We start from the raw sequence: 23,388 nt of genomic DNA, 5'->3' as shown, positions 1-23,388 counted from the left end.
TTAAGGACTTGTCATCGGATGCAACACAAAGGCTGATAACGCTGAGTTTGTGTTATTTCATTGATGTGATGTTACCCCAGACTGACATAGAAGAGGCAGTGGCAGTGGCAGTGGCAGTGGCAGTACACAGGATTCATGCTGTTTTTCTCCTTACCTTCCATTGTGTCAGTTCGTGTTTTAGTTGCAGACTGAACACAGCGCACATTGTGCCAGGAACCAGCACAGAAGCAACCGGTTGGACCATAGCATATAGTTATATTATTTCAAAAAGAGAGTTATCGCCCTTAGGGACAACCAAAAAATTTTCTATAAGGCAGAAACTTATTCACAGATGATTGTTGGATGCTACTTCTGTGGCTGCCTCAGGCAGGCTCCAGTGACATGGGATCCAGAAAAAGTCATGGAATTTTAGTATAATATACTGAACTGCAAAAGAAACGTCACCCCAAGTAACATTGCATGAAAATATGTGGGTAATGTTTGTCAATTTTTCTAAAATTTAACATTACCTTGTCCGGAAAAATGAAATTTGATGATAAAAAAACAAAGCAGATGACAATATAACTGATTGCCCAAACGCATCACGTCAGCAGCAGTGGTAACCCGATGATGTGAGTTCCGAGAACTGCATCAGGCGTTCCTCAGAGTGTGGGCTTATGTACCTATGGCCTTCATCAACCGCCTCATCCATTCTATGTATCGACGTTGCACGGCAGTCATCAATGCACATGGCAGACACACGAGATACTGACTTGTGATGCCATTTTCTCAGAGACTATAGTGTTGTGTTTCACTTTCAGAACATTTGACACTTTAATTTCAACCTTGATGATCAGTTTTGCCAAGTTTCATCTTTTTAATATGTCGCAAAGTATGTTTACAGTGTTTGGACAAATAATTTTCTTATAGTATATCTATCCATGGTGATGTTTCTTTTGTGGTTCAGTATATATTTATATCAGTAAGCCATTCCGGTGACATAACAGCAACAGGAAAATATGAAACTCAACCATCGTCTGTTTTCTGAGTTAACACATCCTGAAGTATGTAATTTTGTTGTGAGTTTTATTGATATTATATCATGGTAAACTGGCATAATACTGTTGAAGGGTCATTACATCCTGGAAATTTGTTTGGATAATTGTGTATGAACCCTGTCAGAATTAAAATAAACATCCATGACATTAAACATTTACGCTTGTTACAAAATGGTGAATGTATGCCTTTTGAGTTGTAGCATGTGTGCATACTTTCAGCTTGTAGACAGACACATCTTGCAGGCAGTTATGGTGGCTCAGTTCTGCTGGATAAATGAGTGACTATGCTGTGAAATTGTCAAGGATAATGAGTACATTTTGCCTCAGTACATCATTGCCATAACAAGTGCTCATGTGATTTAAGAACATGGACCTAGTGTAGCCTAACTCGTTTAGACTTGCCAGTATTTGTGTTGATATGTATTCGTCTTCCTGCTTGTGGGACACTCTCAGTGTTGGGTGGTTATATTATATACATGACCTACTTAGGTTCAGGGGAAGGTTAGAGGGACATCTCAAAACTTCCAACACCTTTAACAAGCTAAGAGTTGGGATTCAAACATGATGGTTAATAAATTCATCAATCAATAAGTCATGTATATGTCAGAGGGTTAGACAAATAGACATGATCTTTGTGAAATATTGTTGATTAAGCATTGTTGCAAAATAATGAGCATGTGTTTTTGAGGTGTTCCCTAATGACTTTTGCGGCTGTAATATTGCCAAGGGCACAGGAACCCTGCTGTCAAACAAGGGAGGAAACAAACACAGGGAGATTGCCTTTGGGTGCAGAATGCACTTTGATGTGGCTCTGGCATTATGTATGGAATATCTGACCTACTTTTTACTGTAACATTCACCATATAAGATGGATTGTATGTTAAACACTTCTGATACATGTGGGGTCACATTCATCAATTTGAGTTTATGAAGTTTCTTAATGGGTAAGGGTTATGGGCACTGGCAGATGCAGAGGCCGTGTCGGGGTGATGAGGGAGCTGCCAAGCGGGTGCAAGGGCTGGTTTATATAGCAGGTCCACACACATGAATGCAGAGTTCACCAAGAGGAGTTATTGTATATAGTTATTGCAATAGCAAATTTAGAAGTTTGGAAACTCGAAGAAATAATATGAACAAACTTCTTTGAGAAAAGGTTACCCCTTAAAGTAGTCTGACTGCAAAACAAATTACTGTGGAGTTGAGTCAGAAGTCAAAGTTGAGTTGGTCAAAGGGAGACAACCCCATCAAAATGTGAAGACAAAGTTTGGGAAGGAAGGGAGGTAACTCTATCAATTTTATCTGTGGAGAGAGTTTATCAATGTATCTCTACAGCACTCATGGGTTGTACACAGATCAAGTGATTTGTGAAGTTGATGTGAACACATGTACTAAATAGTGGCAGACATGTGAAGGGTTGGATTGGTTCATGTTCACTCACATCATTTTCCATATGTTTCACAATTTATTGGTAATGTTATTTATTCTTAGCTAAGCTAATGACAAATTTTTTTTTTGTACTAGACCTAAATTTTATGATACATACACATGCCCTGCTATAAATGTTTTCAAGCAATTTATCAGTTGTTATTGAATGTAATATATTGAAATATTCACACTTCAATATTTGGTTGAAGGACTCATTGACAGGTGTTTCTATCACGGGATCTCATCTGTGTTCCGTCATCAAGACAGTGCCAGTTTAAGACATTTCAATCCTGTAACACCAATGAATAAGCGTTTATTAGATGTTTTTTATTTTTTTATTTTATATATGAATGTTTATTCCATGATATTAGCAGAACAAATAAATATATTTATAATGTGAAGTAAATTCACAGATTTCCAATGCACATGTCGACCCTTTGAGATGTATAAGGATAAATACAGACTAGTGTTGAAACTGTTAAACCATGAGACCTCAACTTGAGTAAGTGGCGCTCTCAGCATATGACCTCATGTCCAATCTATGTCTTTCAACAACTCTTTTCACACTCTTAACAATACACAATTTTAGATTTCTTGAAACCAATTGAGCAGAACTGTGCTTCGAGTATGCTTTTTAAAGCTTCCATGAGCCTAGACTAATGGGTATTCTGGTCTGATTTGGTTCAGAAGGTAATACAACAACAAAGAGGTAGAAATAATGGAGCCATTTACATAGTAGCAGATGATTCACCGTGTCACTCAATGTGTCCCAGTGCTGGTAGGTGCCACCAGGGGCCGCCACTGTTGTACATCTAATGGCTTACCACTCAGAATGAGCAGCAGTATTTCAGTCTTTGATGTTGTGCTGGCCAGTTGTGTGGAAATTGTGCTCCATATTTACATGATCAATTAGCTTGAAGTTAACTTGCTGAACAAATTGCAACTTTTTCAACGAAATATTTAGCTATTTTCTTGAAATATATACGACACAGCATTTGCTAAGGACTAAAATCATCTTTAGTCAGAGGTGTGGTCCTTTGCAAATGTTGAGTAGTATATGTTCTCAATGTTCCGGGCAATTACAAATTCTTACATTCAATAGCTTTGAGGGAGAAGTAGGCATGTACACTGCTGCCTGAAAACTGGTGGAAACTGAATTGGCTGTGATTTGTGATGTGGAAAACTGATAGGGAATCGGAGCTTATCAGCAGCTTGCTACTTGTCAGAGGGAAGTGGGGCTCCCCAGAAACTGGTGGGAATTATTCCAACATATTGGATGATATATACACTGGTCACTCGATCTGTTACCTTCGATGTTTAGTTGACAAACTTGATTCCTGATTGTGATGGAAGATTTAACTGTCCATGTTTGGTTGTGTAATGGCTTGTAAGTGGTGTTATTGAGAGTTCTGTCAGGAACCAATCCCTTGAACACTTTGATGTTTCATTATATCTTGACTAGGTGTGAACAAAATTTACTATAATGATTAAAAAACTTATATTATCAATATGATTTAAGTCATAATAATGAGAACTTCATGCCAGCATTACAGAATATGTCTTGACGTATGGACTGTGACATTCTAGCTTCCTCAGCTTGTTGTAAGGTATGAACTGGACAGCAGCTTGTTTGAAGCGTGATTACTGCTGTACACATGTCAACAACACCCTGTTTAATAACACTCCCAATTGTCCTGTATAATGACTAGGCCAGTTGGACAATGCCTTTGTAATTGTTGTCAGCAGGATGTGGGACACAGTGTTTCTGATACTTTGTACCTCCCATGGTGTAGCGTGACTATCAGGCCTGACATGGAGGTGCATGTTCCACCAGTGGCCTTTATATTGTCAGCAGGATGTGGGACACAGTGTTTCTGATACTTTGTACCTCCCATGGTGTAGGAGGTACAAAGTACACACTAGTATGCTCTAATTTGGTATTAGACAATCAGTACTGCACTCAGTACTGCAGTACACACTAGTACACTCTAACTTGGTATTATACACTCAGTACTGCAGTACACACTAGTACACTCTAACTTGGTATTATACACTCAGTACTGCAGTACACACTAGTACACTCTAACTTGGCGTTATACACTCAGTACTGCAGTACACACTAGTACACTCTAACTTGGTATTATACACTCAGTACTGCAGTACACACTAGTACACCCTAACTTGGCATTATACACTCAGTACTGCAGTACACACTAGTACACTCTAACTTGGCATTATACACTCAGTACTGCACTCAATACAGCAGTACACACTAGTACATTCTAACTTGGCATTATACACTCAGTACTGCAGTACACACTAGTACATTCTAACTTGGCATTATACACTCAGTACTGCAGTACACACTAGTACATTCTAACTTGGTATTATACACTCAATACAGCAGTACACACTAGTACACTCTAACTTGGTATTATACACTCGGTACTGCAGTACACACTAGTACACCCTAACTTGGCATTATACACTCAGTACTGCACTCAATACAGCAGTACACAGTAGTACACCCTAACTTGGCATTATACACTCAGTACTGCACTCAATACAGCAGTACACAGTAGTACACTCTAACTTGGTATTATACACTCAGTACTGCAGTACACACTAGTACACTCTAACTTGGTATTATACACTCAGTACTGCAGTACACACTAGTACACCCTAACTTGGCATTATACACTCAGTACTGCAGTACACACTAGTACACTCTAACTTGGCATTATACACTCAGTACTGCACTCAATACAGCAGTACACACTAGTACATTCTAACTTGGCATTATACACTCAGTACTGCAGTACACACTAGTACATTCTAACTTGGCATTATACACTCAGTACTGCAGTACACACTAGTACATTCTAACTTGGTATTATACACTCAATACAGCAGTACACACTAGTACACTCTAACTTGGTATTATACACTCAGTACTGCAGTACACACTAGTACACTCTAACTTGGTATTATACACTCAGTACTGCAGTACACACTAGTACACCCTAACTTGGCATTATACACTCAGTACTGCAGTACACACTAGTACACTCTAACTTGGCATTATACACTCAGTACTGCACTCAATACAGCAGTACACACTAGTACATTCTAACTTGGCATTATACACTCAGTACTGCAGTACACACTAGTACATTCTAACTTGGCATTATACACTCAGTACTGCAGTACACACTAGTACACTCTAACTTGGCATTATACACTCAGTACTGCAGTACACACTAGTACACTCTAACTTGGCATTATACACTCAGTACTGCAGTACACACTAGTACATTCTAACTTGGCATTATACACTCAGTACTGCAGTACACACTAGTACACTCTAACTTGGCATTATACACTCAGTACTGCACTCAATACAGCAGTACACAGTAGTACACTCTAACTTGGCATTATACACTCAGTACTGCAGTACACACTAGTACACTCTAACTTGGCGTTATACACTCAGTACTGCAGTACACACTAGTACATTCTAACTTGGCATTATACACTCAGTACTGCAGTACACACTAGTACACTCTAACTTGGCATTATACACTCAGTACTGCAGTACACACTAGTACACTCTAACTTGGCATTATACACTCAGTACTGCACTCAATACAGCAGTACACAGTAGTACACTCTAACTTGGCATTATACACTCAGTACTGCAGTACACACTAGTACACTCTAACTTGGCGTTATACACTCAGTACTGCAGTACACACTAGTACACTCTAACTTGGCATTATATACTCAGTACTGCACGCAATACTGCAGTACACAATAGTACACAATAGTACACTCTAACTTGGCATTATACACTCAGTACTGCATGCAATACTGCAGTACACAATAGTACACAATAGTACACTCTAACTTGGCATTATACACTCAGTACTGCACGCAATACTGCAGTACACAATAGTACACACTAGTACACTCTAACTTGGCATTATACACTCAGTACTGCACGCAATACTGCAGTACACAATAGTACACACTAGTACACTCTAACTTGGCATTATACACTCAGTACTGCACGCAATACTGCAGTACACAATAGTACACACTAGTACACTCTAACTTGGCATTATACACTCAGTACTGCACGCAATACTGCAGTACACAATAGTACACACTAGTACACTCTAACTTGGTATTATACACTCAGTACTGCAGTACACACTAGTACACTCTAACTTGGCATTATACACTCAGTACTGCAGTACACACTAGTACACTCTAACTTGGCGTTATACACTCAGTACTGCAGTACACACTAGTACACTCTAACTTGGCATTATACACTCAGTACTGCAGTACACACTAGTACACTCTAACTTGGCATTATACACTCAGTACTGCATGCAATACTGCAGTACATAATAGTACACAATAGTACACTCTAAATTGGCATTATACACTCAGTACTGCACGCAATACTGCAGTTCACACTAGTACACTCTAACTTGGTATTAAATGTGTGGGTTTAGTGATTTATGTTTTGCGTTATGTCTGTTTGAATGATTTAGTTCTTTTACCAATAGTTCATCAAGACCTTTATAAAGGTCATTCAGTTTACACAGTGTCATTCAGATTAAGTTGTTGTTCATTGTACAGTACCATCACCATACACTATGGCCCTTTGACAGTGGGAGATCATTGTTTTCCCATAATTCCTGCTTATCTTCCTGTCTCTGGGGTCAAGGGGTCATGCAGCATTTCTCTTAATTGGCTGATATTAATGCAGTTTGTTTTGATAAATATTTGATTCTTGACAAAGCAATAAATAATCTTTGCAAGATTGATGGCTATTTGATAAGCTGATTTGTTAGTTTGTCTATTGTTGACATTTAGTGCGAGAGCTGATCTCAGTGAGAGGTCAGAGTAGGAAGTCACAGTAAATATTATGGGCTTCTGGTGATGTAAAGGGGTACTTCCTTGTGTGAGTGAATGTGTGCACTAACAGGTATTTACTGTTATAAATTATAAAAAGATAAAGCTCTGTTTCAGGTTGTTATTGGTTTTGTATGAATTAAGTTTGCATGTAGGCATATGTATAGTTCTGCTCATTACCTGTGGATTTCTTTTGGCTAAGCCTAGGCATGGACTTGTATAACCATAGGTCCGTGGCCAAGGCAAGTCTAGATGAAACTCAATCAAGTCAGGATTCCTTGACTCCACAGGAAACAGCAGAAGGGAAAAATTGCAATTATTTTAAAGAAAGGATTTCATGGACCAAGTGTTAGTCTGATTTGCGTAATTAGTTGACTTCATCACTGAACATTGCATATTTCATACATCTATGTTGACAGTGAATGTTGCTTTGACTTGTCTTTTGTATCCATATGAAGTTTGGCAATTGCACATTTTGTTTGTTGTAAATATGAGACTTTTCTCCAAAGGCATTGTTGTGTATGTTTTCAGGAATCATGTCATAAATGCTGTTAATTTTTCACAAATGCTTCTCCTGACATTTAGATTGAGCTCTGATGTTGAAAGTGACAAAAATATGCATTTCATGGCATGAAAAATCTGAGGTGTGACTATTTTTGTTTGCTTGGTGATGAGAGATTGTTTGGTCGTGAGTATGACTTTTCTACTGTGCAAACACACATTGACGTTGCTTGTTCGTGCTTCAACATGAGGCGTGATGTCGAGGCATTATCGCCTTGGAAACAAGAATTCCTCAAGCCCAGTCTTGGTTTAGTGATAGGATGTAATATGTTACATTTTGCCAGACCAGCTGCCAACAAGTTGCCATGACAATGAAAGTCATGTCATTCGAGATACTGTCTTGAAACATCAAAGAAAGACATGAAAGTTTATGTCACCTAGAAAAAGGAACATTACCAGATATACTTTCCTGACATTTAAATACTACAGAAGTGAATTTATTACCAGAAATTGGCTAAGTAGAATTTCGTGACTGAAAGAGACACCATAACAGGAATAGAAGTGTATGTAATATCCAAATTGCTTATACCATCTCTGAGATCTTGGGGGTGTGGCCACTTCAAACTGGATCATCTGTATGTATGAAATCATTTCTTGCAACCTTGGGTAGCTTCATTTGTGTGTGCATGAAGTCTTATATCTATTACGTGGAACAGAATAACATGACTGCATTGACATGACAGGGAGTTCATCTACCAATTAATGGTTCATGTTTGTAGAGTTAAGTAGTGCTGAAATAACCCATAATTACTAGCACTCACTGTGGGAAAGGCCAACCTACACCTCCTTCAAACAGTGTATATATAGTGGTCGAAAGCACCGCATTAAGAAGATGTGCTGCTTGCATGCTGTGTGCATTTAACCACATGTTAATCTATCTAATTTGCACACAAAGTATGACAGATTTTCACATCACTCCTTGTATTAAGTCATTTTTGATCCTACAGGAATATATGGTGAAATGTTGTCAAATATATCTGTTGTTATCTTATGTGTGCCTAGTTTCAGTAAATGAGTCAGTATTGACAAGCCCAACATTGTTACCACAAGCCTTGAAGCACTGATTGAAACATGGAACATATGGGAATGGCACTGACACTCAACTTCCTACAAGTCTACAGTCATATTTGAAATACCCTTCTAAAGGCTGTGAATGTATGTACAGTTAGAGCAACCACCCACACACCCTTTACCCCAGAGCATGCCCTTTAGGAGATGGAAAAACCAAGGGGCGAAGCCCCCGCGGTTTTTCCCGACCCCCAGGGCATGCTCTGTCTACCAAAACCGAGGGAAAGTGTTTTTCCATGCTTATAAACCCAAAAAAGAAACTTAAAACAACATTTATCAAAATGTTTATGTTTCGAACATACTTTCCATGAACCTTAGGAAACGCGTGTAAAATATCTGTTGCTGGCGTACAGATCTTGAAAAGGACATTCTAAAAACCAATGTAGCTGATCAACACCTCTGTAGCCTCGTGGTACACTCACTGGGCTACAGATATGAAGGTTGCGAGTTCGATCCTCAGGAATAAAAGGAAAACATTTGTCGTTTGATTTTACATTTTATTACATGTTACAATCTGAAAGGAAGTTACATTAAGAAAATACCCAGGACATATAAAATCCCTGTGATATTATAGCAAATATGACTTGAATATCCTATAAAATCCCAGGGACATTACAACGTCCCTGTTTATGATATTTAACCCGACTGGAAAGTAAAACCTCACAATAGGTTTTAATGCCTGTAGAAAGAAGTCTCTTACTTAAAAACGATCCCAATGAATAGGTTTATAATGTAGGTAGAAAAACCCCACGCCCATATGGGGTGTATTGAAGGTAGAGAAACCCCACCCAATCCCCACATGGGATGTATTGTAGGTAGAGAAACCCCACCCCACATGGGATGTAATGTAGGTAGAGAAACCCTGTTCCCACATGGAATGTATTGTAGCTAGAGAAACCCCACCCCACATGGGATGTATTGTAGGTAGAGAAACCCTGTTCCCACATGTAATGTATTATAGGGAGAGAAAGCCAACCCACACATGGGATGTATTGTAGGTAGAGAAACCCTGTTCCCACATGTAATGTATTATAGGGAGAGAAAGCCAACCCACACATGGGGTGTATTGTAGGTAGAGAAACCCCACCCCACATGGGATGTAATGTAGGTAGAGAAACCCTGTTCCCACATGGAATGTATTATAGGGAGAGGAAGCCAACCCACACATGGGGTGTATTGTAAGTAGAGAAACCCCACCCACACATGGGATGTATTATAGGTAGAGAAACCTCACCCCACATGGGATGTATTGTAGCTAGAGAAACCCCACCCCACATGGGATGTATTGTAGCTAGAGAAACCCCACGCCCATATGGGGTGTATTGTAAGTAGAGAAACCCCACCCCACATGGGATGTATTGTAGCTAGAGAAACCCCACCCACACATGGGATGTATTGCAGGTAGAGAAACCCCACCCCACATGGGATGTATTGTAGCTAGAGAAACCCCACCCACACATGGGATGTATTGCAGGTAGAGAAACCCCACCCCACATTGGGTGTATTGTAGCAAGAGAAACCCCACCCCAAATGGGATGTATTGTAGCTAGAGAAACCCCACCCCACATGGGATGTATTGTAGGTAGAGAAACCCCACCCACATGGGATGTATTGTAAGTAGAGAAACCCCACCCACACATGGGATGTATTGTAGGTAGAGAAATCCCACTCCACATGGGGTGTATTGTAGCTAGAGAAACCCCACCCCACATGGAATGTATTGTAGCTAGAGAAACCCCACCCCACATGGGATGTAATGTAGGTAGAGAAACCCTGTTCCCACATGGAATGTATTATAGGGAGAGGAAGCCAACCCACACATGGGGTGTATTGTAAGTAGAGAAACCCCACCCACACATGGGATGTATTATAGGTAGAGAAACCCCACCCCACATGGGATGTATTGTAGCTAGAGAAACCCCACCCCACATGGGATGTATTGTAGCTAGAGAAACCCCACGCCCATATGGGGTGTATTGTAAGTAGAGAAACCCCACCCCACATGGGATGTATTGTAGCTAGAGAAACCCCACCCACACAGGGGATGTATTGCAGGTATAGAAACCCCACCCCGCATGGGATGTATTGTAGCTAGAGAAACCCCACCCACACATGGGATGTATTGCAGGTAGAGAAACCCCACCCCACATTGGGTGTATTGTAGCAAGAGAAACCCCACCCCAAATGGGATGTATTGTAGCTAGAGAAACCCCACCCCACATGGGATGTATTGTAGGTAGAGAAACCCCACCCACATGGGATGTATTGTAAGTAGAGAAACCCCACCCACACATGGGATGTATTGTAGGTAGAGAAACCCCACTCCACATGGGGTGTATTGTAGCTAGAGAAACCCCACCCCACATGGAATGTATTGTAGCTAGAGAAACCCCACCCCTCATGGGATGTATTGTAGGTAGAGAAACCCCACCCCACATGGGATGTATTGTAGGTAGAGAAACCCCACCCCTCATGGGATGTATTGCAGGTAGAGAAACCCCATCCTCACATGGGGTGTATTATAGCTAGAGAAACCCCACCCACACATGGGATGTATTGTAGGTAGAGAAACCCCACGCCCACATTGGATGTATTGTAGGTAGAGAAACCCCACCCCACATTGGATGTATTGTAAGTAGAGAAACCCCATCCTCACATGGGATGTATTGCAGGTAGAGAAACCCCACCCACATGGGATGTATTGTAAGTAGAGAAACCCCACCCACACATGGGATGTATTGTAGGTAGAGAAACCCCACCCCACATGGGATGTATTGTAGCTAGAAAACCCCCACCCCACATGGGATGTATTGCAGGTAGAGAAACCCCACGCCCATATGGGATGTATTGTAGCTAGAAAAAACCCACGCCCACATGGGATGTATTGTAGGTAGAGAAACCCCACCCCACATGGGGTGTATTGTAAGTAGAGAAACCCTACCCACACATGGGATGTATTGTAGGTAGAGAAACCCCACGCCCACATGGGGTGTATTGTTAGTAGAGAAACCCCACCCCACATGGGGTGTATTATAGGTAGAGAAACCCCACCCCACATGGCATGTATTGCAGGTAGAGAAACCCCACCCCACATGGGATGTATTGTAGGTAGAGAAACCCCACCCCACATGGGATGTATTGTAGCTAGAAAACCCCCACCCACACATGGGATGTATTGCAGGTAGAGAAACCCCATGCCCATATGGGATGTATTGTAGCTAGAAAAAACCCACGCCCACATGGGATGTATTGTAGGTAGAGAAACCCCACCCCACATGGGGTGTATTGTAAGTAGAGAAACCCTACCCACACATGGGATGTATTGTAGGTAGAGAAACCCCACGCCCACATGGGGTGTATTGTTAGTAGAGAAACCCCACCCCACATGGGGTGTATTATAGGTAGAGAAACCCCACCCCACATGGCATGTATTGCAGGTAGAGAAACCCCACCCCACATGGGATGTATTGTAGGTAGAGAAACCCCACCCCACATGGGATGTATTGTAGGTAGAGAAACCCCACCCCACATGGGATGTATTGCAGGTAGAGAAACCCCACCCCACATGGGATGTATTGTAGGTAGAGAAACCCCACCCCACATGGGGTGTATTGTAAGTAGAGAAACCCCACCCTACATGGGATGTATTGTAGGTAGAGAAACCCTATTCCCGCATGGAATGTTTTATAGGGAGAGAAAGCCAACCCACACATGGGGTGTATTGTAAGTAGAGAAACCCCATCCTCATATTGGATGTATTGTAAGTAGAGAAACCCCACCCCACATGGGGTGTATTGTAAGTAGAGAAACCCCACCCACACTTGGGATGTATTGTAGGTAGAGAAACTCCATCCTCACATGGGATGTATTGTAGGTAGAGAAACCCAACCCTACATGGGATGTATTGTAGGTAGAGAAACCCTATTCCCGCATGGAATGTATTATAGGGAGAGAAAGCCAACCCACACATGGGGTGTATTGTAAGTAGAGAAACCCCACCCACACATGGGATGTATTGTAGGTAGAGAAACCCCACCCCACATGGGATGTATTGTAGCTAGAGAAACCCCACCCACATGGAATGTATTATAGGTAGAGAAACCCCACGCCCATATGGGGTGTATTGCAGGTAGAGACTCCCTTCCCAATCCCCACATGGGATGTATTGTAGGTAGAGAAACCCCACCCACATGGAATGTATTATAGGTAGAGAAACCCCACGCCCATATGGGGTGTATTGAAGGTAGAGACTCCCTTCCCAATCCCCACATGGGATGTATTGTAGGTAGAGAAACCCCACCCCACATGGAATGTATTATAGGTAGAGAAACCCCACGCCCATATGGGGTGTATTGTAGGTAGAGACTCCCCACCCAATCCCCACATGGAATGTATTATAGGTAGAGAAACCCCACCCCACATGAGATGTATTGTAGGTAGAGAAACCCTATTCCCATCCCCACATGGGTAGTTGAGGGGAGAGAAAGCCCACCCCGACATGGGTAGTTGTGGGGAGAGAAAGCCCACCCTGACATGGGTAGTTGAGGGGAGAGAAAGCCCATCCTGACATGGGTAGTTGAGGGGAGAGAAAGCCCACCCTGACATGGGTAGTTGTGGGGAGAGAAAGCCCACCCTGACATGGGTAGTTGTGGGGAGAGAAAGCCCACCTTGACATGGGTAGTTGTGGGGAGAGAAAGCCCACCCTGACATAGGTAGTTGTGGGGAGAGAAAGCCCATCCTGACATGGGTAGTTGTGGGGAGAGAAAGCCCACCCTGACATAGGTAGTTGTGGGGAGAGAAAGCCCACCCTGACATGGGTAGTTGAGGGGAGAGAAAGCCCACCCTGACATAGGTAGTTGTGGGGAGAGAAAGCCCATCCTGACATGGGTAGTTGTGGGGAGAGAAAGCCCACCCTGACATAGGTAGTTGTGGGGAGAGAAAGCCCATCCTGACATGGGTAGTTGTGGGGAGAGAAAGCCCACCCTGACATAGGTAGTTGTGGGGAGAGAAAGCCCACCCTGACATGGGTAGTTGAGGGGAGAGAAAGCCCACCCTGACATAGGTAGTTGAGGGGAGAGAAAGCCCACCCTGACATGGGTATTTGCTGGGGTGAGGGTGACATTATCAACATATAAAACAATGCCAGCAGAATGTAAACAGTCCACTGCTGGACATCCATCTAGGCTTGGACACTCGCCCCGCGCAGACGTGTCCTTCCTTGCTCGCAACCCAAGCTCTTACCATGAGAGATATCGCTCTATCTCTTCCGAGGGAGTTAGTTGCCTTCCTGGAGCCCTTGCTGGCTTTCAGGGTTGGGGACTACTCCCTCCAGACTTCGTACAAGTCCAACTCCTCTACCCTCTCCATCTCCTTTGACCTAGGTCAAAGAAAAAGGCCTCTGGTCAAAGCTCCGGCCAAGACCAAGCCTAAGGTGAAGAAGACCCCGGCCCCCACCCCTGCTGCACCACGCCCGGTACAGAAGGCCAGGCCGCCCAAAGTGAAGAAGGCTCCACCTGTCACCCCCATGGAGATCCAGGAGAGCCTTCCCACCACCCCTCCGCCCCCGACAGCAGCACTGGAACTCGCTCCCCTCGAATGCAGAGGGGAGGAGCCCTTTCGCACGCCGGAAGGGACTGGCCACGGAAGGAAGAAGAGGAAGAGGAGAAGTATCTTCTCTCCCGACTCTCCACCCCTCCCATCACCACCACCCAGCAAGACCACGGAAACCCAGACCGCAAGACCACGGAAACCCAGACCGCCACACCACCAGGCCCGTCCCTCAACTCCAGCCAAGTCCAGACTGACCCAGTCCCGGATCAAGAGGCTGAGGTAGACGACCGTGTCCACCTTGCAGAACAGGCAGATCTCATACTGAAGCAGCACAAGGTACACCCTAACCCCTGCTACCAGCATGAGAACGGAAGGATATACCCCAGCAACCGCCCACGCCCACCCTTGGTGCTGGTGCACTACTGGGGTGAGGAGCGTTTTGAACACAAGATTCACAGCTTCCAGGACCTCTCGGACTACCTGGTTGACTGTGATCTCCCAGTCAGCCCGCTCTTCATCACCAACGCCGCCGCCCGCCTCACCACCGCACTGTGCCGAGTTCTTCCTCCAGGAGAGCTCGACCTAGCCAGGAGGCTCCTGGCTGGGCAGAAACAGTAACTTCCTCGCCACCTCAGCTCGCCAGCCGACGCCGTGCCTTCCCACGCTTGACCTCTCCCCCCCCCCGCAAGCCCAACTTTTCCACTTTATTATAACTTTTTTACAAACCCCTCTCCCACCCAGCCAAATCCTCCTTGTATATTTGCTTTGATCAACAAACCTGCTTTCCTCATCATAAAAACAAGTCTACGTCTGTGGAGCCCGATGCTTTGAGCACTGACTGCACGTGTATCACGTGTTCATGCAAGTTGCAAAATGTTTTTTCTTGTAGTTAAAACTAGTCACCTGAAAATAATTTTGGTGCATAACATTACTAATGCCTTTTAGGGGCTTGTCTGTAGGCTCATATGTAGGTATATTTAGCTTTGAATATATCAGCAAAAATGTTTAAAACTTTACAGCCCAGTCGTCATCTGGATGTGTTGCTGTTGATAGCACCACCACTAACAGTGCTTCAGCTGAATCGAAGTGGTATATGTTGATGATTGCTGTTGGTTTGAGGAATACATTCATCAGGTTAAAAATATGATTAATTATTTTAGTGCAATCTTTGTCTATATTGTTTATACAAGACAGTGATGTTGATATTGCTGCATATAGCATTTTGATTGACAGATATTGACGTAGATGGGCAGGTAGCAACATATGGTATCTGAAATTGATGCTTGATGATTGCTGTAGACTTGACAATGGCAGCATCATAGGTTAAGTGTCAGCATTTTGTAAACATCCATATTGGGTGTACATGCAGTATGTTACCGTAAACAACATGAACTTTGTGTACTGAAAGTAAATTTTGTACTGGACATTGTGTTACTATTCATACCCAGAAGTGTTGATAGTGTACTCTGGTATTAAAGGAAATAGTGAGGACAGCTCTCGGTAATGAACAGTCCGCTTGCTGTGGAAATGTGCAAAAGTAAGATGTCTACATATTTGATGTCTCATGTGACATGTCTAAAGAAAGATATTCCACACAGATATGATGATACAATTCTATACTTGCAGTGTCACTACTGTACATTTCTTCATTTAACAGTCATGTGAGTGTATTCTTGTTTGTTCTGTCCACTGTCTTCGCTAGCTCCCTTAATTGGGATATTTGGTGCCAAAGGTGATTTTGACAGTCCTAAAAAGGCAATGTAAAACTGGCTGTCGCTGATGGCTTGCTGAAGATGACTGGCTAGTCACCTAGGCTGTTCATCTTTCATGTCAGTAATCTTTAGCATTGACGGAACTTGTTTTGTATGTCAGAGAATATGCACTAAATCATATATCAAAGATGATTATTTGGCCACTGACTCCAGATGATGGGTGAGACAAGCCCGCCTTGACATTGATGGTGAGAGAATTATGTGGTGAATCTGTTAAATCCAAGTAGATCAGCTGACAGGATGTTAGGATATCAAGATGACCTTGTGACTGACTATGAAAACCACAACAAAATAATGTCATGTTGACCTTTGACACTAACCATGTGACAAGAACTTGTGAGGACTTACCTGTATTTACCTGTATTTAAGTTGACACCCAAGTGTTAATCACTATCTTGTAGATGGACACACTGGTGTAAATACATCACCCTGTGGCTAGGAGATTACTGTTTTCTCTTGGATATGTTATTTATGGACGTGGGGTTTGGCAGACATGACCTGGTCACAGCTACCAGGGCTGTTTTCCAATATCTCTGCAGAATTAGGGCAATATACTTTTTAGGACTATTATGTTAACATTATGTGTATGCAGCCCTGCAGCCTGAATGCTAGATTTGGCCAGGTTAGAAAATGTCGACTGACCAACACAGATTGTGCCAGGTAAACAGCACCAGTGAACCGTTGAACCACCTCTATGCCTACAGTGTCAGGTCAGACATAGGGGCTGGTCCTCCTTATCAGCTCCAAATCGCTTTGAGAATTATTTGAATTGATCACTTTCTTTTGCTAATGTGCATCAAACTGTTAATATATTGCGATGTAGTAGTGTGTGCAGTTTAGCTTACAGTAAACTGGGGGCACGGGCAACTCAGTCATCATAGGCACTGCAATTCTCTGTGCTGTGTTACGTCCTGTAGGGTGTCCTAGAAAGGCTATGGTTGTGGGTTTGAATCCCAGAATCGCCCTGCTTATGTTTCTGGGTTTGCCAGCAGCATACCCTTGCTCTTAGGTTTCATCAAAGTGGTAAACAGCTAAGAACTGCATCACTGTGGACTTCCCTTCCACGTTAAGTTATACCAAACTTCCAAACCAGCTTCCATTACATAGATGATGGTGTTGGCCTTTCACGTGTCAGCATGGGATCCAGGTCGCTAGGTAAGTGTTGAGTGGGACACACGATACCTGCTGTGCCCAGCAATGTGGAAGGCATTATACTGGGTTCACCAGTAACACTTCACACCTCACCGTCCCCACTCATGTGCACCAGCCCATGAAATGTTCCCCAACCTCAATATTCACACGTTTATGATGCAAGCATGATACATAGACCAAGCTGACACAGTCATTGCCGGAGTGTCAACAGCTTGTTGACAATACAGTTTGTCTTTGTTCAAAACAGACAGAGATTCATTGGAAGTGAATATATCATACAGAAGATGGTAAAAATTACATGCTGTCAAGATCACATGATGACATCAGGATAAAAATGTTCTTTAAGGATTCAGAAGCAAATGTTGATAAAATACTGGCATACATTTAGTGAACTGTCCTCATTACATGCTGCAATATTTGAAACTAGCTGGAGTTTGGGATAAATATATGTGGGTAAATTCTTCTGCAAATGTATTGATCTTTTCAAGGTCATTCTCTGAGACATAGAGGAAAAGCACTGATTGTTTGGAAAAACTCCCTAAGCTATGTAATCATCTCCCCAAAATGGACGTGAGGTTTTAGTTGTCTTAATGTGCAGTTAATGTACTGATCAGCAAGGCTTAATGGCTGTTGTGATGGAACGGTGTGGAAAAAGGCAGCACTTCTGGCCACTGATGACCGTCTGTTGACACAAGGAACAGACACATAACTGGACATTGTCCAACATCCTACATGTATTGATCTAAGGTATTAACATTGACCACGGGAAGTGACCAGTCAGGGCCAGCAGTAAACTGGACAGACCTTGCACACAGCAACACAAACATGGGAGATCCTTCACAAAACTGAGGCGACTCAAACAGTTGGTGCAGCATGTTCTTTGAATAAGGAAGGGAAATGAGAAATAGACACAGGGAATGAGATTGGCAGACAAATGAGATTGAATTGTGGGATCTGATTCGATTTTTGTGTAGCTTGACTGCAGAGGGACTGAAGAACAGAATGACCCTTGAATGAAAGCAGACGCTCATACTTTTGCATTTATTGCCTTATCTGTGTAAGCAGGGACAGCCTGGGCTCCCTGGCTGAGTGTTGCAGCTATTTAAGGAGGCAGTCTCCACACATGCCACGGATGCAAGGATGAAGCAGAGTGAGGTTGAGGATGACATTTTGTCAGCAAAGACAAAGAACTGTCTTGAGAAATTTGACAAGGCTTTCTAGCAAAAAAAATCCACCTTTTCCAGATACTGTGAATTCCCCTCCTTTGTGAAATGTGGATGTGAGCAATCTTGTACAGGTTTTACTTGATCTCGTGTTTTCTGCTAACTACAAAATTTCAAGGAGCCTGTATGCAAATGTACTACAGTGCATTATTAATTTGTGACTGGGAGTGCCAGATGGCACACTGGAAGTTGAATATATGCTTCTATATGACGTCTGTCACATTGTTACAGCATTACTCAAATACACTACACATCTGTTCCCAAAGTTGTTAAAAACAGAAACAATATTTTCACTTAAATTGTACATTTGAAATGATTCTTTACCTGTTTATTAACATCAGTCTCTACAAAGAAAAGATTGGAAGGCTGCCAAACTTAGTTAATGAATGAACTGTGTGTAACACCATTGATAAGTCTGGTACACTCTCCGTGTCTGTATAGGTTGTACACCATGTCATACAGTTGTTTGTAAAGCAACAATTCTCCTCTCTTAAGTCAGACATATTGCAGCATTTTCTGCAACAGAATAAATATTTCCTGAAGTTTAGATTATGATAGCTGAGGACGGGTGTTAGGATCATCAACTGCTATATATAGCCCGGGCAGAAGGAAAGCGAAATGTTGGTCCACAAACTGCTGTATTGATTGATCCAAGGTTTTCTGTTTGTCTTTGTCTCTCTGTGTCCGATTCTAACAACCTCGCTACTGGTCTTCAAGCCACATTAGATATAGAGCAGAGCTGGTCGTGAAGCAGTCCATCAGCCTGCCAGTCAGCCAGGCGTGTTGTGTACCAGTGACAGATCACCAGGATCAGTCAAGCAGGCCATTCATACCATGTAACTTCACTTGGTGTGTATGGATTACACATGTCACTGGATCGTTACTGCTGGGCTCCACCTACCACCTACCACCTCTCAGACGTTTATATTCCTTGTACAAGGCATGAGACCAACCCTACCATCACACTGAACTAGTGTGTTTTTTCCTGCAGTTATTACCTGCCTCTGCTGCGGTACAGGGCTTTCAGGAGTGGGAAGCATAAACAAGACCCTTGATTGAACCTGTGTGGAGTTCATTCATAGTTTCTGTTGGCTGTGACATTTGGCTGCGAAAATAGAACCAACCACAGAGCAGTCTGCCGCTATCACAAATGGAAGACTTTAATTTCTGTGCATTAGGGGATTCTGATTGAAATTCTTGTGTAGTTAGAACCCAACACAGTGGAGGCCACTGCCGCAGGGTGGAATAGCTGATTTGGGTGATAAGTGGAGACTCTATTCTCATCATTTATGTGTTTGGAATATCAAAGAGCTATGATTACCTGGGGTGAGATACGACACATTATCACAAGTGTGGATTATAGCAGTATTCAACTCCAATACCAACCTACTGTTACCTCTTATCCATAGCCAGTTGAACTTTATCACCGGGTCAAAAAACATTCCTGGTTTTTTTGCATCTGCTCTTGATGTTTTTCAAGGGATGAGGCAAAATCATTGCTCTGTCCCTCTCCAAATCACTGACCCTGCCATGCAAGTTTATGGTGGCACTGTGTTATCGCATGTGCAGCAACACAGCTGCGTGCGTGTGTGTTGTGGCAGACGTAATCTCCAGGCAGCATCCTCACCCAACAAGTAATGGATCTAGGATGCAGTGTGTGTCAGACTTCAAGATATGGTCAGACGTGAATCATGCAGATACAGGAGCTGGATTTCCTGAAAATGTGCTCAAATTTGTTTGTTTGCTCTTTGTGGAGGATTTATGTTCCTGCATTTACATCACTCTCAACTAGAGTTCAACTTTGATCAGAAAAGGATGTTATTTAATTGTACTTTGATATATATATTGTCACATCAGTGCACAAGGAAGTAGCAAGTGTTGCATTGTTTCAAAATCATCATTATTGTTTGTAAATCAGACTGTTCATTATCAAAGCTTGAAACAAAGTAAATATTTGATGCTTCAACCTATATGTTGATGACAAACTTCAAAAAGACCATTCGTGTAAATAGAATAGATGACACAAGCTCTGGGTCACATGTATGTACGCTTGAGGTCTTTACTGACATTGGAGTTGAGTTAAACCTGTCTCACAATACCAAGGTGTGAAATCTGTGAACATGGCGTAACAGTGGTGACATCGTCGTCGTCGTTGAGGTGCCAGCATGCCGGCCATGAACAGATACTCTCTGTTTGCTTGCACCAAACCTGAGGAGGACTTTGTTTCCGAGCTTCCACACATTTTCGGTATGTACTTATCATTGCAGTAACATGCATAGTTTTGGTGAATTGCAGTGACATATTGCATGATTTAGTGGCCAACAGTTTAAAACTATTTTAAAATATATTTTCTTATGACTGCAAGCAAATTACAAGTTAACACAATAACTGTTCATAATTTACTGAAAGATATTTGTTATGCTCATGTTGGGATTTTAACAGGTTCTGAGTTGGTAAAGCTAAGGATGGGTAAATACTACAGAATGCATAGTTCACATGAGGAAACATTCATCTATTATACATGTTACAGAGATAGTAAGGTTTGCAGTAGTTTACTGGACAATGCATGATATGTACACCTATTTGACTGACAGTTTTATCTTTTCCTGCATATGGCTCCACCATACAACAGGACATTTTGGGAACTCTTTGTGAGCCCCCATGATATTGCTGAAATAGGTCATTGGGTAAAATTGAAAGGGGGTATGAGATGGGATGAGTGTTGTGAAGGCTAGGGGGTAGGAGATGGGGTGAGTGTTGTGAAGGCTAGGGGGTATGAGATGGGGTGAGTGTTGTGAAGGCTAGGGGGTAGGAGATGGGGTGAGTGTTGTGAAGGCTAGGGGGTATGAGATGGGGTGAGTGTTGTGAAGGCTAGAGGGTAGGAGATGGTGTGAGTGTTGTGAAGGCTAGGGGGTATGAGATGGTGTGAGTGTTGTGAAGGCTAGAGGGTAGGAGGTGGTGTGAGTGTTGTGAAGGCTAGAGGGTAGGAGATGGTGTGAGTGTTGTGAAGGCTAGGGGGTAGGAGATGGGGTGAGTGTTGTGAAGGCTAGAGGGTAGGAGGTGGTGTGAGTGTTGTGAAGGCTAGAGGGTAGGAGGTGGTGTGAGTGTTGTGAAGGCTAGAGGGTAGGAGGTGGTGTGAGTGTTGTGAAGGCTAGGGGGTATGAGATGGGGTGAGTGTTGTGAAGGCTAGAGGGTAGGAGGTGGTGTGAGTGTTGTGAAGGCTAGAGGGTAGGAGATGGTGTGAGTGTTGTGAAGGCTAGAGGGTAGGAGGTGGTGTGAGTGTTGTGAAGGCTAGGGGGTATGAGATGGGGTGAGTGTTGTGAAGGCGAGAGGGTATGAGATGGTGTGAGTTGTGAAGGCTAGAGGGTAGGAGATGGTGTGAGTGTTGTGAAGGCTAGAGGGTATGAGATGGTGTGAGTGTTGTGAAAGCTAGAGGGTAGGAGATGGTGTGAGTGTTGTGAAGGCTAGGGGTTAGGAGATGGGATGAGTGTTGTGAAGGCTAGAGGGTAGGAGATGGTGTGAGTGTTGTGAAGGCTAGAGGGTAGGAGGTGGTGTGAGTGTTGTGAAGGCTAGGGGGTAGGAGATGGGGTGAGTGTTGTGAAGGCTAGAGGGTAGGAGGTGGTGTGAGTGTTGTGAAGGCTAGAGGGTAGGAGGTGGTGTGAGTGTTGTGAAGGCTAGAGGGTAGGAGGTGGTGTGAGTGTTGTGAAGGCTAGGGGGTATGAGATGGGGTGAGTGTTGTGAAGGCTAGAGGGTAGGAGGTGGTGTGAGTGTTGTGAAGGCTAGAGGGTAGGAGATGGTGTGAGTGTTGTGAAGGCTAGAGGGTAGGAGGTGGTGTGAGTGTTGTGAAGGCTAGGGGGTATGAGATGGGGTGAGTGTTGTGAAGGCGAGAGGGTATGAGATGGTGTGAGTTGTGAAGGCTAGAGGGTAGGAGATGGTGTGAGTGTTGTGAAGGCTAGAGGGTATGAGATGGTGTGAGTGTTGTGAAAGCTAGAGGGTAGGAGATGGTGTGAGTGTTGTGAAGGCTAGGGGTTAGGAGATGGGATGAGTGTTGTGAAGGCTAGAGGGTAGGAGATGGTGTGAGTTGTGAAGGCTAGAGGGTAGGAGATGGTGTGAGTGTTGTGAAAGCTAGAGGGTAGGAGATGGTGTGAGTGTTGTGAAGGCTAGAGGGTATGAGATGGTGTGAGTGTTGTGAAGGCTAGAGGGTATGAGATGGTGTGAGTGTTATGAAGGCTAGGGGGTATGAGATGGGATGAGTGTTATGAAGGCTAGGGGGTATGAGATGGGGTGAGTGTTGTGAAGGCTAGGGGTTAGGAGATGGGATGAGTGTTGTGAAGGCTAGAGGGTATGAGATGGTGTGAGTGTTTTGAAGGCTAGAGGGTAGGAGATGGTGTGAGTGTTTTGAAGGCTAGAGGGTATGAGATGGTGTGAGTGTTGTGAAGGCTAGGGGTTAGGAGATGGGATGAGTGTTGTGAAGGCTAGAGGGTAGGAGATGGTGTGAGTGTTGTGAAGGCTAGAGGGTAGGAGATGGTGTGAGTGTTGTGAAAGCTAGAGGGTAGGAGATGGTGTGAGTGTTGTGAAGGCTAGGGGGTATGAGATGGGGTGAGTGTTGTGAAGGCTAGAGGGTAGGAGATGGTGTGAGTGTTGTGAAGGCTAGAGGGTAGGAGATGGTGTGAG

At 43.2% G+C, this 23,388-nt stretch overlaps 1 protein-coding gene across 8 annotated transcripts in view; it reads left to right on the top strand.

The window, feature by feature from the left end:
- LOC124118552 (SLIT-ROBO Rho GTPase-activating protein 1-like) overlaps positions 1-23,388 on the top strand; it is a 207,929-nt gene that overhangs the window by 117,944 nt on the left and 66,597 nt on the right. For 2 of the 8 annotated variants that reach the window (XM_048401519.1, XM_048401516.1), the window contains exon 1: positions 20,609-20,961. The exons of the other annotated variants lie outside the window; for them this stretch is intronic. In XM_048401519.1, coding sequence (XP_048257476.1) covers positions 20,880-20,961 — 82 coding nt within the window. In that variant the 5' untranslated portion in view covers positions 20,609-20,879. Of the gene's footprint in view, positions 1-20,608; positions 20,962-23,388 lie in introns of those variants that run through there. 8 annotated transcript variants of the gene reach the window in all.

The sequence above is a fragment of the Haliotis rufescens genome, unplaced genomic scaffold, assembly GCF_023055435.1.
Source record: "Haliotis rufescens isolate VD_foot unplaced genomic scaffold, xgHalRufe1.0.p SCAF_22, whole genome shotgun sequence".
Classification (NCBI taxonomy): Eukaryota; Metazoa; Mollusca; class Gastropoda; order Lepetellida; family Haliotidae; genus Haliotis; species Haliotis rufescens.
This window is presented reverse-complemented; position numbering and strand designations above follow the sequence as displayed.